This window comes from Selaginella moellendorffii, unplaced genomic scaffold, assembly GCF_000143415.4.
Source record: "Selaginella moellendorffii unplaced genomic scaffold, v1.0 SELMOscaffold_89, whole genome shotgun sequence".
Lineage (NCBI taxonomy): Eukaryota > Viridiplantae > Streptophyta > Lycopodiopsida > Selaginellales > Selaginellaceae > Selaginella > Selaginella moellendorffii.
The window spans coordinates 663,034-679,838 of record NW_003314350.1 but is presented as its reverse complement, the minus strand read 5'-3'; the positions used below and the strand labels follow the sequence as shown (position 1 = coordinate 679,838).

Here is a 16,805-nt window from a genome sequence, read left to right as displayed (position 1 = left end):
GGTAAAGTTTCTCGGGCATGTGGTGGGCCAGGACGGGCTCAAGGTGGACCCGGAGAAGGTCCAAGCGATCCAGGAATGGGAGCAACCATCGAATGTATATGAGTTGAGGGCGTTCCTAGGGCTATGCAACTACTATCGAAAGTATATCAGACACTATTCGAGAGTAGCCCTGCCCTTAACGGATCAAACAGGAAAAGGGAAGATGGTATGGACAGCGGAATGCGAGGCGGCATTCGTCCACCTCAAAGGGAAGTTGAGGAAGGCTCCGGTGTTGGCATTACTAGACTTTGGTAAGGACTTTGAGGTAGACACGGATGCTTCGGACTTTGCGTTGGGCGCAGTTTTGAAGCAAGACAACCATCTAGTAGCATTCTTCTTGAAGAAGCTGGACAAGGCTCAATGGAAGTGGCCTGCCCACGAGAAGGAATTGTTTGCGGTGGTCAAGGCGCTCAAGGAGTGGCGACACTACCTTGGGAGACACTTCAAGGTTTACACGGACAATGTGGCAACGAAACACTTCTTGTCACAACCCGACCTGAGAGGGAAACAAGGTCGGTGGGCCAATGCCTTGGCCGAGTTTGATTGCGAGATTCTGTACAAGCCTGGGAAGAGCAACATCGTGGCAGATGCGCTAAGTCGAAAAGCGAGCTTGAGGTTGGCGATCTCCAGCGCAACAGCAACCTTCTGGGACGATGTGCGGACAGCATATGAGAATGATGGTCTAGCACAAGAAGTGTTGTTGAGGAATCTGGAGGTGCGGGAAGCCCACCAGAGAGGTGAGCTGCCAACGGAAGAGAAAACGGGCTATGCGGAACGCAACGGACTCATTTATTACAAGCAAACGAGGGTGTATGTTCCAGAAGGGGGACTAAGGAAGGTAGCCTTAGAAGAGTGTCATGACGGACCTCTTGCGGGACACGGCGGAGTGCCCAAGACGATGGGCTTACTCAAGAGGAAGTACCATTGGCCAGATATGGCTAAGGACGTCCAAGACTATGTAAAGACATGTCCAACATGTCAGCAAGTCAAAGCCGTGACTAAGGCTAGTGGGGGCTTGTTGCAAAGCATCCCAATTCCAGATCGTCCGTGGAAATGTCTTACGATGGACTTCATCACGGGACTACCCCCAAGCGAGGGGTTCGATGCGATATTCGTGGTGGATCAATTTTCGAAGATGGCACATTTCATACCCACCACAACGGAGGTGGATGCGGAAGGTGTGGCGAAGCTGTTCTTCGAACAAGTGGTTCGAGTGCGGGGAAGGCCGGAAGAGATTATCTCAGATCGAGATAAGATCTTCACCAGTAGGTTCTGGAGGACACTCCTAGAACAGTATCGCACCAAGTTGAAATTCAGCACAGCCTATCACCCACAGATAGGTAATGGGTATTAAGTCAAGATTGATGGCACTAACACTTCTTGACAGACGGACAAACGGAAAGGGTGAATAGGCAGCTGGAGGATTATTTGCGATGCTATGTCTCGGGAGACCAGACCGACTGGGTAAGTCATTTGGGACTTGCGGAAATGTGTTATAACAACTCACCACATTCGAGCATCGGGGTGAGTCCATGGGAAGTCATCAATGGGCGAGCTATTGAAGGTCCTGTGGAACTCGGCGTGGCCGAGTATCATGGAGAGCTACCCACAGTGGAGGCATTCACGGCAGAAAGACTCAACATTTGGAATCTAGTGAGGGATTCCTTGGAACGGGCTCAACAAAGGCAAACCAAGTACGCGAACCTAAAGCGCCGGGATGTAGAGTTCCAAGTTGGGGAGAAGGTGTGGCTGAACACCAAAAACCTCAGGCTACCAAGTGGGATCAGCCGAAAGTTGACCCAAAGGTAAAAATGCATGTATTCCTGTAAATGAATTGATCTTGAGTTCCTTAAGCAGGTTTGCGGGGCCTTACGAGATTGAGGCTCGAATCGGTAAAGTGGCTTACCGACTCCGACTTCCTCGAGAGATGGGGAAGATGCATCCCGTGTTCCACGTGAATTTACTCAAGCCGTATTTTGAGGATCCGCTTCGCAAGGACCAAATAAGACCTTTACCTGAGGTTATCCAAGGGGAAGAGGAATACGAAGTCGAGGCCATCCTCAATGCGCGCAAGAGCAAGTGACAAGGACACGAGGTGAGAGAGTTCCATGTGAAGTGGAAAGGATTTCCACACTGCGAAGCAACATGGGAACCGGAGGAGAACCTAGCGAACGCGCGAGATCTTGTGGAGGAATTTCTGCATGGCAGAACTCTATGTACTTATGCAAAGTTCAATTAAAAATATATCAATTTGAGAAGTTGAGCAATGGCATATGTTGGGACCCGAAGGCGCGCCGAAGGTAAGCTAATTAGCATGGGTTAGCTAGGTCGACCAGGCGTAGGGAGCTACGCCCGACTCCCTGCGGGGATGTCGAATCCGTAGACGTATTCTACGGAGGTTGGGTTCGAGTCCCAACCCCCTAGTAAAGCAAGGCTGGGTTCAAGTCTCGACCCCATACTAGGGCGTGGTGAGGTGAGGAGTATAGGGACACCTATATTCCGTTGTCATGGGCTCTTGGCCGGGGAGGCTGACTTAGGCACACTGCTAAGTGGGGGGATGCCCCTGGAGACATGGTCAACAAGTCGTGGGATAAAAAAAAAAAAAAAGAGACGTTTGATGTGGGCATCGAACTTCTTCTATGGGTGGTGGAGTTGTAAGGAACCAACCCGCCGAGGTGTCATAGGCTAAAGGAACCCCGAAAGCATGACCAAAATGACAAAGAGTTCATCGGATGGGACCAAGTCAAAGATTGAGTCCAAGACCGACTCTAGGACCGAGTTCGAGATAGAGTCCGGAATCAAGTCCGAGACTGACTCGGGGACCGAGTTCGAGTCCGAGTTCAAGACCGAGTTCGAGACGGAGTCCGAGATCCGAAATCGGGTCCGAGACCGAGTCCAAAGTCGAGTCCGAGGTCGGGCCCGAGATCGGGTCCGAGATCGAGTCCGCGATCGAGTCCGAGACCGAATCCGAAGTCGGATCCGAAATCGGATCCGAGATCGAGCCAGAGACTAAGTCCAAATACTAATACGGGTCAAGGGGTGAAAGCCCAAAGCGTGCGTCCCCCAGGGGGGAGGGGCTGCAGGGGGTTCCAAAAGTATAGTAGGGATAGTGAGGTCCAGGAACCAGTTTTGAAGGGACTCTCCAGTTGGGCTTCCAAACCGACTTGAGGTTGAGACTGGGACCGAGGGGCCTTGGGTGGGAGTGAACATGGACTTAGCTGGTGCCGGAGGGGCCATCCAAGGAAGTGCTCAAGAGCAGCTCCCACTCCCGAAAGGGAAACCGATTGCGGTGCTCCCGGCTCATGTGGAGTGGTGCCCCACTTGAGTACCATGCGGCTCATTGGTCCTCGCCCTTCCTAGGGGCTTGGGCCTTCCTTCGGGATGGAAGTGGGGGGCGAGAGGTACCCATACCGGGCCGCTAGGCCACGGTGTTTCGCCCCGGCATCCCGAAGCAAGTGTTGCACTCAAGACTTGGGATTTAGAGGGTCCCATGATCAAGTCTTGTGGTACCAAGGGATGTTAGGAACCTGGAAGCTTGGTGTGCTTGGTTGCTTATGCTTGCGGGGAGTGTAGCCGAACCTTAAGTCCAGTCTAACCCGGGGAGGGGGATTAGGAGTGATTTGGGAATCCGTGGAAGGATGGCTAACACCCCGTTGCTCGTGCAGTGAGTAGCTGAAACCAAGTAGGAGCTGGTACCATAGGCGAGAACCTTGGCGAGGGAACTTAGCAAAAACCAAGGCAGTGTTGGACGGATAGACGAGGTAAGTTGGCAAATTGGAAAGGAAAAATTTGTGGCTTACAAGCACCACACAATCTACTGCCGATATCAAAATGTGTTGTGGAGTGAGAATCAGTCCACAACAGCCATCAACTTAGTGGCTTAGTAGAAAATTCTTAAGCTCATCTATAAACAAGCTTCGATATGAAAAGATGTTTAAATTAAAATGGATTGTCTTAAATTTTTGTTGTAGCTCGCCTGCAACAATTAATCCTTGCTTCTCTCTGTGCCTGGCAATGGGCCTGGCAATGGTGTAACTTGTCATCATGCCCAGTCCTTCGAAAGAGATCACCTTTAATTCCATATAAATTATTCTAATTAATAAAAAATATTAGCCGTTGGATCTTAAAATGGTCTTCTACAATGGGTGAAGTTTTTAGTTTAATAAAACTAATGACCTTTTCGCGATCATTAAACCTGTTGTGGGAAGCTAGGTTTTCTTAAAACCAAGCGAAAAAAAGGGGAAGACGTGTAAATCGGGTCTAGCAAAATGCCAGTTTGTCAGGCTATACAGGGTTTTCAAACCTGTGCTATCATACTATTATACTGTAGCTCGCAAGCTTGTATATAAATCATACCTGCGTACTCGTTTCCTCTCCTCCCAAACAAGAGGTAAACTCAAAGCCTCTGCCAACTGATCGCAGCGAAACTGCTGAAGAAAATCAGTGACAAGGTTCTTCGTTTGTCTCTCGTAGTAGTTGCGAGAACCGGAGAGCATTACACCAACAATCTCCCACTGGTGAAGGCTGGAAGAAAGGATATATACCACCAAAAGGATTTAAACTCGAGCATACCCGAGCAACGCGATTCCTAGAGCCAGGCCAATGGCGGATGTTCCAGTGCCAGAATCGACCACGATCTTGATCTTGTCATCTCGTTCGAAGACTTCATTTTCGCTTAGCCATCTCACAAGTCTTATAAAGCCTGATCTTAGAACGCACGGAGAAAAGATTAGAGATACAAACATATCAAGGTTGAAAATCACTCACCGAGAAGTGCTAGACCACTCGCACCACCTTCTCCAAGCACGGCCCATTTTCTTCTTCCTCTTCCGGGTTCAAGCAATTTAGAATTTTCTGAAGGAGTGATTGTTTCTCTGGTGATAGAGTTGCCAAAGAACTGGTTCTTCAGAACAAGCAACACGTTCCATATGCGAGCTTAACATTTTTTGTCGATCGGCATACTCGGTTCTTGGAACATACACCACGTTTCCATAAACCTCCGATATCAAGTTATATCCAGTCGTGACTTCAAGTTTTTCACCTCGTAGCAGCAAATGACCCATGCTCAGCACACGCCACAGCTGAGCTGAGAAAACACGTTAGATAGAAAAGAAGAAGTATAAAACCAGAGAATTCTTAGTCTTCTTTTCGTACCTACAGCAGCAGCATGACAGCCTCCACAAGTCACCTGATAGACATTGAAATCGCTTCAAAGGAAGAAAAGAAAGAACAAAAAACAAGCAGAGTACGTACCACATCAGTGATTTCCTCGTCCTTGAGGAACGGGACCACAGCGTCGAGCTTTCTGATTTTGTTTCCACCGAGCGTCGGGTGCAGCAAGTCGTCTCGAATCACACGGAACTTGTGCGGCTCCTTCTCCGTCTTGGTTGTCACGTTTTTGCAGAAATCATGAAAGTTGCACTCACGACCTTTCAAAGCAAACCCAACAGTGTCAATCCTGCTGCAAGCGTTTCCAGAAGCCACACTCCTCCTTCCAGCAATGCGTCCAGAGAAGACATGTCCAGAATTCTAAAGCCCTAATGAGCCTTGGCCCGGTTTCAAGAGAGATTACGGGAGGCCAAGGAAGTGATACAATTATGCCAGTGAACCAAGTCCACAAAGTTACCATACATTGGAATGGGCCGCCTGAGTTTTAAGGCCACCTCCAGGCATAAGAGCAACTGTGAGCAGGTATGTCTGCGATTTTTGGTACACCATCTCATTTACGGTCCCAAGAGCGTGAGTAAGTTGATTTTAGAGCAGTGGCTTGCAGTTTCCACCAGATGGCATCAAGGAAAGATTGGCTGAACTCTTATTAATTAACCACTGCGGAGCTCAATCTTCTCTACAGGGACAAGTAAGCTCACTCGTTTCTTCAAATGTTAACTAGAACGGAGGAAGCTACGTTTTTGCTCATAACACCAAATACAACACGGAGATCCCAAGTTACAGTCGTCAAATTTATTTATCGCATGCATATTCTTGGATAAGCAACTCTATTCCGTTTGACGAGGTTCTGGGATACAGTGATTTGTAATTCGTGCAATCGCCAATCCAGAAGATGGAAGAGGCAGTGTAGGTTGTCGAGGAGCACAAGAGGCAGCAGCCAAGAGCTGAGAAGTTCCACTTCTTTGTTGATGGAAGCGAGGAGCTTCATGAGTCTGAAAACCATCTGGTTCCCTACGCAAGCTTCTACTTAGTGGTGCGAGGGTCTGGTGGCGTACGATGGTCGATTCTTGGAAATCAGCGTCCAAGAAAACAGCCAGCTGCATGTTTCTCAAGTGATCACGTCGAATCAGATCCAAAACTCTTTGTTTACCTTGCTGAATCCCCCATCCTTGTAGCGGAAGGTGGTAGCGTCACTTTCTCTATAACGAGCAAGGTCGAGGATATCAGAGTTGACAGCACAAGAAGAGGCTTTCATGCACTACTTCGTCATGCGCTCGCGAGATTGCTGCAAAATTGTAAACCAAGACCACATTGCTATGCTCGTAATGAATGCCGTCTGGAACCGGAGAAGCATGTGAGAGAGTAGGAGCAGTCGATGATCGTGCGAAGAACAAAGTCGTGAGGAATTTTTCGCGGCATGAAGAGGTGGCTCGAGTGTGAGAGAAGGCTCAGTGACACAAGCTCCAGCCTATGGGGAATGCGAGACCGACAAGGACATGGCGAAGTTGGACATGACTTAGGTACCTTTCAACCAAGTCTAAGCTTGCTCTGTTACCAAGCATGCGAGATGCTTCTGCTAGTTGGCATTTTGTTTTCGTGTATTGTGATGCCCCATTCCAAGGCTGTTAGATTTGTAGATTCTACTGGCACTTGCCAGGCACGTCCAGTCGTGACTATCAGGAAAGAAAGGCATTGTATCAATGAGTTCTTTACAGGATCTATCATATCCTCCACGAGCAAACAAGGAGATGATACAACCATATTGTTGCTTGCCAGGCGTTACTAAGTAGTCTGTTATTATTGATTTAAACAGAAAAAGTGAATCGTCAACCTCACCGCTATGGCTCAAAGCAATCAATGCAGAGGTAAAAGATACATCATCCAGCTTGACACCATTAGCAACACAGTTTCTAAAGAGCTCCAAGGATTGTGCAGTTTGCCCATTTAAAGCATACATTCCAATTACTACATTCCAAGAAACCAGATTTTGCTCGGGCAAGGTTGAGAAAAACGCCTTTGCAGTATTCGTATGCCCATTTTGAGCATATGACACAAGTAGAGTGTTCCATGAAATAGAGTTCCTCTGTCTCATTTTCTGGAAGACCAAGAGGGCATCCTCGATGTATCCATGCTGAGAGTAAGCTGCCATCAGAGTGTTGTAAGAGACAATATTGTGGGAAGGCATCAAATCAAACAGGCACTTTGAGTCTTCTAAATGCCTGTGTTGGGAATGTCCTGACAACATAGCATTCCATGCGATCAGATCTCGCTCAGGCATCCTCTCAAACAACTCCTTCGCTTCCTCCACATTTCCTTGATAATTTCTGGAATATAATAAAGAGGTCCAAGCGACAATGTCCCACTCGGGCATGGCATCAAAATGATGTTTTGCATTGTCCGGATGACCGTTTTGGGCATATGCCGAAAGCATAGAGTTCCAAATAAAAAGAGACCTGTATGGCATGCTATCAAACAAAAGCTTTGCATCGTCAACCTTGCCCTGTACAGTGTAGGCACTTAGCATGGCTACGTGTGAAAAGGAATCTTTCTCAGGAAGTAGTGTTTCGTACATTACTTTAGCAAGACCATGATGCCCGCCTGAGACATATGCCGCAAACATGAAATTGAAAGACATTTGGTCCCACTCGGGCATTTTGTCAAATAATCTCTTTGTCTCGTCAAGATTCCCATCAAGAGCAAATGATCGGAGAACGCAGTTCCAAGAGCTAAGATTCCGAGCACACATCCAACTGAGCATCTCCTTGGCTCCCACTGTCACAAAATGCCGCTAGCATTGCATTCATTGACACAAGGTCCCATTCCTCCATTGCATCAAATACCATCTTTGCTGGCTCAAGTTTCCCATTTTCAGAAAAGGCATTCAAGAGTGCTGTGTCTGAGACTATATCCTTGTTGGAATTTGGTCGTAAAGCTTGATGATCTCGTCAAGATGCCCAATTGGAGTATATGCAGCAAGGAGTGTATTCCACGAGATAATGCTTGGATTGGGAATTTTAGCAAAGAATTCCTTTGCTTCGTCAAAGAGACCTTGAGCGGCTAAAGCGCTTAGAATTAAGTTGTATGGCACCAAATTTTTTCTTGGCATCCTTTCTAACAATGACAACGCTTCTCGCAAATTCCCGTTCATCTCCCATACATTTGAATGAGAAGATTTGAAAGATAAGTCCCTCGGTGGCTGCTGGAAGAAACCCGACTGTGGATCTGCTTGGCTTGAGACAGGCTCCTGGAAGAAGTTATCAGCACGATGCATTCTTGCAGGCTCGGCACTGCCGAGTCCTAGGAAGGCATTCATGCACGAAAACTTGTTACCAGGAGTTTGATCCCACTGGAACAACAACGATATGCCAACATGGAAAACCCATGGAAATCTAATGACATGATCCTCCGTAACACCATTCGGTAAAGCAAGCCCATCATCATGGAAACAAGAAATGTTTGTTTGTAGCATCTTGTATAATTTTTTGACAGATCATGGGTGCCTATGAGCGTATCAAAGTGGCGAGCTTCACGACGTGAATCACTAAACATCTTGATATGACTTTGCTATGTCATTTCTTGTTCTAGAATTTATCCTTGCACATCTTAGTCGTGGATTCCTTTTTGTAACATCCAAGCTCGTTGAATGGGAGGCATAACCACGTCAAAGAAAGATAACTTCCTTGAAATCAGTTGCATATCAAACAATTCATACCAAAATGGTCCACATTGGAAGACACAATAAAACTCTCTACATGTCCTAAAAAGAATGGATTAAGATTCAAGTTGTTTTGAGTTGAACACCAGGCGCTATAGGCCAATCTTGACACCGCTCCACATTGTCAAGCTTGACAGCCTCTCCACAATCGCAGTTAGACTCCCCAAACGAAAAGAAGCAAGGATCCATAGTTCTTGCCTTGGAGCAAATGTCCCTGCCTGAGCCAGGCCCAGCCCACATAAGCCAAGGCCTCAACCCGGCTAATCCCTGGCCAATGTAGCCGAAAGTGGAGCCAGGACTCGTGATCAGCACATCGCTGAGCCCCAGCAAGTAAATCTCCGCGAGAGCCTTCTCATCGTGATCGAGAAATCCGGTGTGCTGCTGCCCCTCGTGGCTGGGCTGCTCCACTCTCACGATCGATCCATCGGCGGTGGAGGAGTTGAGGTAGATCTCTCGCAGCACGTCAAAGTGGTGCTCATCCAGCGAAGTCACCACCGCCGCGATCTGCTGCTGCTGCGAGCTGATCGAGGAGCGGAGCTTGATCCTCTCGACGTTGTTCTTGCTGATATTGGGAAGGATCTTTGTCTCCACGGCGCATTGGAACACCTCCGCCGCCAGGTTTTGACGAACTCCTTGCAAGTGTGGAGGAACTCTCATTTGGATGCCGACTACGCGGTCGGCGCGCGCGAGATATGAGTCGTAGAACCGCGCTGTGCGATCCCACACCGGATCGATGGGATGGAAGAGATAGCGGCTCAAGTGATGGAAGATCGCCTGCTGTTTGGGGAAGAGCTTCGCGAGATCACTCCGGAAGGATTCCACCAAGAACAATCCCGGAGCAAAGTAGACGTTTGACCGGAGAAACAGCCACGTTACCTGCGATTGCAAGAGTTTTTGCTGCTCCTTGCAGAAGAATTTTCGATCGTCCGGGGTGTAGTCCACGGACAGATACGAGTAGGCCACATCTGGAAACTTGATCGAGCTCGCGAAATCGTGACAGTGCTGAGGAGTGATTTTTAGATCCGGGGCATGGCCGATCCGCGATGAATCGTTGACTGTGGATAATCGGATCTCCAGGGGTCTGGGAAGGAGCCAGGAACTCTTTGGGAATGGCTCGCAGAACAATCGATCCATGTTCTCTGCGGACGAATCTCTCGCGATGAGTAAAACTCTGTTCGTGAGCAGAGCATAGAGAAAAGTGGAAGCAATCGCCAGCATCTTGTTCCCCAGGCCCTGCGATCCAAATGGCGCGATCCACACCACGAATTGGCAGTCGCCGTGATCGCCGTTTGGATCATCTTGGATCAATCGAGAGCACCGGGCGTGGATTTGCTCGTAGCGTCGCAGGCGGTGGATGAGAGCTGGCGATGGCGAGTAGCTTTCCGCCGATGGGTCTGTCGATTTGCGGCGATAGGACTGGAACTCTACGCGGCTCCGGCACTGGCGAGCATCGCCTTGCTCTGGAACGATGAGAGCTGGCGATGGCGAGTAGCTTTCCGCCGATGGGTCTGTCGATTTGCGGCGATAGGACTGGAACTCTACGCGGCTCCGGCACTGGCGAGCATCGCCTTGCTCTGGAACGATGAGATCTTCCACGATCTTGTCCGGAAAGTGATTCTGAGACAGCAAAACGTAGAGGAAGAAGAGACCAGTGGTAATCAGAGCGATGGATTTTGGGTTGGAGTAAGACGCCATTTTCGCGACTCTCTCCATTCTTCACGAAGGGAATGATCGTGCGCATAGTCATAACTCTGCTCGTGAAGCTTCCGTGCTTGGCTGGTTTGCATGTACACGTAAAACTCCGACTGCATCAAACAACGCGCTGGTCAACCCTGGAGGGTAATTATAAAATAGCGATCACCTTTAATTCCATATAAATTATTCTAATTAATAATAATTTGTTACGCGTTTGTTTGCTTAATAGTAGTGTTATTCTTAATTATTAATCTAATTGATCAAATAAAAATTTATAATTATAAGCATGTTTGTAATTTATAAACACAAGATTAATTTTATTGCAATACCAACCGGTAGAATAAAATAGAATATACTAGAAAGTGTTTAAGAAAGTATAAACATGTTTTAAAATTATAAATACGAAATTAATCTAAATGAATAAGAACCGTTAGATGGTAGAATATTTTAAATTTTCAAGCATATTTTAAGTATATTCACTACCATCTTAACTCCCCTTCCCTTAAGCAAACCAAAAAATATTAGCCATTGGATCTTAAAATGGTCTTTTACAATGGTCAGTTTTTTACTGGTGAAGTTTTTAGTTTAATAAAAGTAATGGCCTTTTCGCGATCATTAAACCTGTTGTGGGAAGCTAGGTTTTCTTAAAACCAAGCGAGAAAAAGGGGAAGATGGCGCTCGAGGATGGCGAGTTTAGAGATGACGAGTGTGGCGAGCTTCTCAAGTGGTACATCAGACACGAGAAGTTGGGGCATGGAGGACAGGGCCAAGTCTACTTGCTGAGCGACGCAGCCCGCAACCGCCATAGGTACGCAGGAAAGATGTTTAAGTCGGAGAGTTGTGCCGAGAGGGAGACTAGGATCTTGGACAAGCTTCGCCCCATTCCTGGAGTTGTCTTCCTCCATGGGCTGAGGAGGGAGAGGAAGGTTGGCGGGCGTTGCTTTGGGACGATGGTCATAGAACTTTGTGGCCCTAGCCTGCGCGATCTAGCGATGAAAGGGCCACTGAGGGAGGAGGAGGTAGCCGAGATCGTTAAGGAGCTGGCTGAGACACTCAAGGGCGTCCACTCGAGTGGTGTTGTCCATCGCGATCTCAAGCTGGAGAACGTTTTCACCAAGCTGCAAGATGCAAGCACGATCAGGCCAGTGATTGGGGATTTTGGAGTGGCGACCGACGATGCCAGAGAGATGAGCCAGAGCTGCGGGACTGAGAAGTACATGGCTCCCGAGCTTATCTTTGTCGAGAGATATGGGCTGTCTTACACGAAGGCGGTGGATGTTTGGGGGCTTGGAGTGATTGCATACGAACTCCTCAAGGGCTACCAGCGATCGAACCTGGAGATGCATTTGCTGCGCGAGGGGGAGTTCCAGTGGCCTGCCAATCTGTCACCAGAGGCGAAAAATCTGATTATGGGCATGCTGGACTTGGATCCCAGGAAGAGATTGACACTAGACCAAGTGATCAATCATCCTTGGATTCTAGAGAACTGTAGCACCACACGGGCTACAGCCAATATCACAAGTTGTTGTGGAGGGAAGAGAAGCACTCCACACTCTAGCCATCCAGCTGTGAAGAAACTTAGGGTGGCTTAGTCAAAACTTCTACACCAAAGCTCATCTGAAGTTAAATATGTTTTAACTGTGTTTAAAATTGTCTTAAGTTTCGTTGTAGCTCGGCTGCAACAACCAATCTTTAATTGTGTAACTTGTCATTAAACCCAGTCCTTCAAAAGCACTGTTACCTTGTGTGAGTAGACAGCTCTCCAGATATGAAGCTCATTCTAAGGTTGATGTGATATAGCTAATTTCATAGGCAAACTGGCTAAAGCTTGTAGTGTCAATGAACTGGCTCTTGTCACTTGGACTCTGCGTATTAAAAACAATCTTGAGACATGAAGAACATACCAAGATAATAACCATATATTTTAAACATTTCTTTTTCTCTTTCTTTTCCCTACCATGTTGTCCTTGGTTACCCGTATTATAGCTAGAATTTTATCATGCTTTTCATGCTCAATAAAAATAAATTATAATTAAATAAAGCTATTCAACAATAGCTTATACAAAGAATTTCAAAAACATTTAATAAAAGTTTCAATTATGGTTTTGATGCCTTTCACTAAAAGATATTTGGTGGTTTTTCATGCCAAAAAATGATGGAAGTATTAAATTTTAAGTTGGATGGTTTTACATGGCAAGGAATGATGGAAGCATTAGATTTGAATATGATATTCCACTCAGAGCACAAAAACAGAGAAAAGACTTTGCATGCAATTTAATTCACTCTTGGTCCCTCTAATTTTTATTTGGATACTAAACTATTGTAAATTGAATTGCACTTAATAAGGTTTTACATGACTAATATAAATCTTAAGTATTATTTTAAACAACCAAAATGATTAGTAGTTTTTGTCTCCCACCAAATAGCATTTGGACTATTAGCCTCATAAATTACTAAATTGCAATTATTTAATAAACTAAGATAAGTAAGAAATATACAATCTGGTTGATTATAACAATAATGATCAATTGATCACATTTTTATTTTCTTGTCAGTATATAATACCAAATTCCCATCTTTTTGAAGATCAACCTTACATTGACCAATAAAATCAAACGTAATATCAGATCTCCATAGTAAATTTTTTCCTGAATAAAGTGAAACTTTACAATTTATTTCTATTACTAATACATTTTTGCGATTTGGGGATACCAAAAATTGGCCTGTATATAACACATGGTCTGAAAAACCAGCATTTAAAGTAGTTAAGGTAGTATCACAATTATCATATGAAAGATAAGATGTAAACAAACTATTAACTTTACTTAAGGTTAGTCTCCACCAAAATACAACTGAATATTGAATTATATAATTTTGAGATATAATTTTGCATACATCAGATTTTGCTGCAATCATTGTAATACTATATGTATTGACTAAGTACCTAACAGCTTCTTTTATTCTCATGCCAATAATTGTACTTTCAGTTTGACCAGTTGAACAATATGGTGGCTCTCCATCCACACGCTCAATTCTTACAGCAAATACACCCCTGCCAATATTTAAAACAGTTAAATTCTTAAAATTTCTTGAATATGAATGATAATTTTTAATGTGAGTTAAAAGATCTAAGAATCCATTATTAATTATAAGGTTAATTTCATTTTCAGTAAGTGTATTATTATTACCCCATTGTACAGTTGCTCTTCCATAAACTATATTTTTAATTAAAAATATAAAATATAAAAATAAGAACAATAATATTTTCATAGGTTTATACTTAAATAGCTCTAATATATAAGAAATTTGTGTCTTTTTTAAAAATTTATTTTTATAAAATATTATAATATTTCTAAAATTTTCAATTAAATTTATATTATAAATATATTTAAAAAAGAAAAAGAAAAAGAAAAAAAGTGAGCTCCTAAAGTAGGGCATGGATATGCCCTATTTCAATGACCCCATTGCTTGTGCAATGAGTAGTTGAGTAGTAAAGCTAGTACATTAAGTGGAACTTTGGTAAAGGAAATTAATTGAAGCTAAAGTGAAAGTAAATTGGCAAATTGGAAAGAAAAAACTTATAACTTACAATTGGAAACTAGAAGTTTTCAGTAAAGCTGTATTGACACCTCTTTTGCTCAATCTGTTAAAGAAGTTGTGCAAGGTCTAGGAATCTGGTTTATAATGTCCACTAGAATTGTTCACACTCTGAAACAATATATATACCTTTGGTCACAATCATTTGAAAATAAAAATCTCTTGCCTTTATCGGCTGCAGCAAGAATGTTGAATGTATGCAGAGGAGTCTTGTTGGTAACCATCTTTTTTCTGGAAGGAAGAGACGAATTTGTATAGAATAATAAGGATGCCTACCTCAGCAGCATATATCCCATTTGGATCCATTACAAACATGAATGTAGGAGAATAAGTTTCATGGACAGGAATGCCAGTTGCCTTATAGTCCACTTTCCCTTCTTGGATTATCACCTCAAATCTACCCCTTTCTTCCTGTTCGTCATGAAGAGGCCAATTTTAAGTGCATATTTGGATGAAACTTACTGGATCTAGATTCAACTTTTCTGTCACTTATAATATGAATTCTTCAACTTTAACCTAAGAACGATCTGATAAAAAGACTAGTTCGACCAGACACATTTATTCAAAATATGTGCAGAGGGGCGTATTTCATCAACCTGTGGCAATAGGGATTAAGAACCAGAAACTCTGAAAGTTAATCACAGCTTCAAGCCAGTAGCCACTTGAGAGTATCCAGACCTTTACCAATCTAGCAAGCCACTGATCTTATATAACAACTTACTAAAGAAGAACTTAGACTTTGGTGGCTTGCTTCACAGTTTGCCGCCACTTTGCCCGAACATCCATTCATCTGAGCTTTTCTCGTTTAAAAGAATTTAAACTTATATTGTTTAAGAATGTTCTAAGACTCTAAATTAGTCTTTAATTAATTAAAAGAATTTCTGTTATAACCTCGAATTGAAGGAATCGGGCTTGAAGATACTAGGCAGAAGAACCCTCATTGATATGCGTGTTGCCACCTTAGGAGGCCGAGTCCTTGACGAGGCCTTGCACAAAAACATACGTGTGTCATCCAAGCGAAGTGCCACTCTTCTTTCAGGTTGTAATCACCATCCATGGTTTGAGCAAGGAAACCAGAACCTTACACATATTCCCCAAATCCAAAACCTTCAAGAATCGGGCATCAGCGAAACAGGCAGCCAAGCCCAAACTCTACCAGCACATCGCAGAGACGACCACTGGCAGCTTGCCTCCAACAATATACACAGTGTTGTCCCTGCTTCGGTTATCTAAGACTCCTCGCTCCAAAAAACCCGACAGCGTCACCCAGTTTCCCGGCCTGAGAGTACGCAGCAAGCATTCCATTGCATGAAACTAAGTCCTTCCCAGGCATGGAGTCTTAAACCTCTTTAGCCCCCTGCAAATGCCCGTTCTTGGCATATGCTGACAGCATCAAATTCCAAGTGAGTTCTACAGCATCGAAGACCGAGCAAGCAACGGCCACATGTCCACATCTCCCATACATTTGATGTGAAGATTCGACAGAAAAGTCCCTTGGTGGCTGCTGGAAAAAACCCGACTTTGGATCAGCTTGGCTTGAGACAGGCTCCTGGAAGAAGTTATCAGCGCGATCATTCTTGCAGGCTTGGCTCTGCCGAGTCCAAGGAAGACATTCATACACGAAAACTTCACCAGGAGTTTAATCCCACTGGAACTACAACTTGCGCGGCCATGGAAACAAAGAGAGGAGAATCACCCATCATGCAAATCTTATAAATTGAAAAACGTCTATCATGTGAATGATAAGTACAGAAGCTATGCCAGTTTGGATCATCTTGGATCAATCGAGAGCACCGGGTGTGGATTTGCTCGTAGCGTCGCAGGCGGTGGATGAGAGCTGGCGATGGCGAGTAGCTTTCCGCCGATGGGTCTGTCGATTTGCGGCGATAGGACTGGAACTCTACGCGGCTCCGGCACTGGTGAGCATCGCCTTGCTCTGGAACGATGAGATCTCCCGAGATCTTGTCCGGGAAGTGATTCTGAGACAGCAAAACGTAGAGGAAGAAGAGACCAGTGGTGATCAGAGCGATGGATTTTGGGTTGGAGTAAGACGCCATTTTCGCGACTCTCTCCATTCTTCACGAAGGGAATGATCGTGCGCATAGTCATAACTCTGCTCGTGAAGCTTCCGTGCTTGGCTGGTTTGCATGTACACGTAAAACTCCGACTGCATCAAACAACGCGCTGGTCAACCCTGGAGGGTAATTATAAAATAAAGATCACCTTTAATTCCATATAAATTATTCTAATTAATAAAAATTTGTTACGCGGTTTTTTGCTGAATAGTAGTGTCATTCTTAATTATTTAAAATTTATAATTATAAGCATGTTTGTAATTTATAAACACAAGATTAATTTTATTGCATACTAGAAAGTGTTTAAGAAAGTTTATAAATTATAAACATGTTTAAACATTATAAATACAAAACTAATCTAAATGAATAAGAACCGTTAGATGGTAAAATATTTGAAAATATTTAAGCATATTTTAAATATATTCACTACCATCTCAATTCCTCTTCCCTTAAGCAAACCAAAATATATTAGCCGTTGGATCTTAAAATGGTCTTTTATAATGGTCAGTTTTTTA

General features: G+C 44.5%; 3 protein-coding genes and 1 pseudogene across 3 annotated transcripts; 1 reads left to right on the top strand and 3 right to left on the bottom strand.

Annotated features, from left to right (window-relative positions):
* Positions 1–4,270: 4,270 nt before the first annotated feature.
* LOC9638340 lies at positions 4,271–5,757 on the bottom strand (annotated as a pseudogene).
* Positions 5,758–6,466: 709 nt separating this feature from the next.
* On the bottom strand, positions 6,467–8,677 carry LOC112341750 (pentatricopeptide repeat-containing protein At4g02750-like). The gene is made up of 3 exons (XM_024662364.1): positions 8,257–8,677; positions 6,863–7,980; positions 6,467–6,676 (listed from the first exon to the last, which is right to left on the bottom strand). Exons 1-3 carry the CDS (start codon positions 8,675–8,677, stop codon positions 6,467–6,469), a joined length of 1,749 nt encoding a protein of 582 aa, XP_024518132.1.
* Positions 8,678–8,986: 309 nt separating this feature from the next.
* LOC112341749 (probable fucosyltransferase 8) lies at positions 8,987–10,618 on the bottom strand. Its single transcript, XM_024662363.1, has one exon. It carries the CDS (start codon positions 10,616–10,618, stop codon positions 8,987–8,989), a length of 1,632 nt encoding a protein of 543 aa, XP_024518131.1.
* Positions 10,619–11,289: 671 nt separating this feature from the next.
* LOC9638885 (calcium/calmodulin-dependent protein kinase type 1) lies at positions 11,290–12,210 on the top strand. Its single transcript, XM_002988589.2, has one exon. It carries the CDS (start codon positions 11,290–11,292, stop codon positions 12,208–12,210), a length of 921 nt encoding a protein of 306 aa, XP_002988635.2.
* The last annotated feature ends 4,595 nt before the right edge of the window (positions 12,211–16,805 follow it).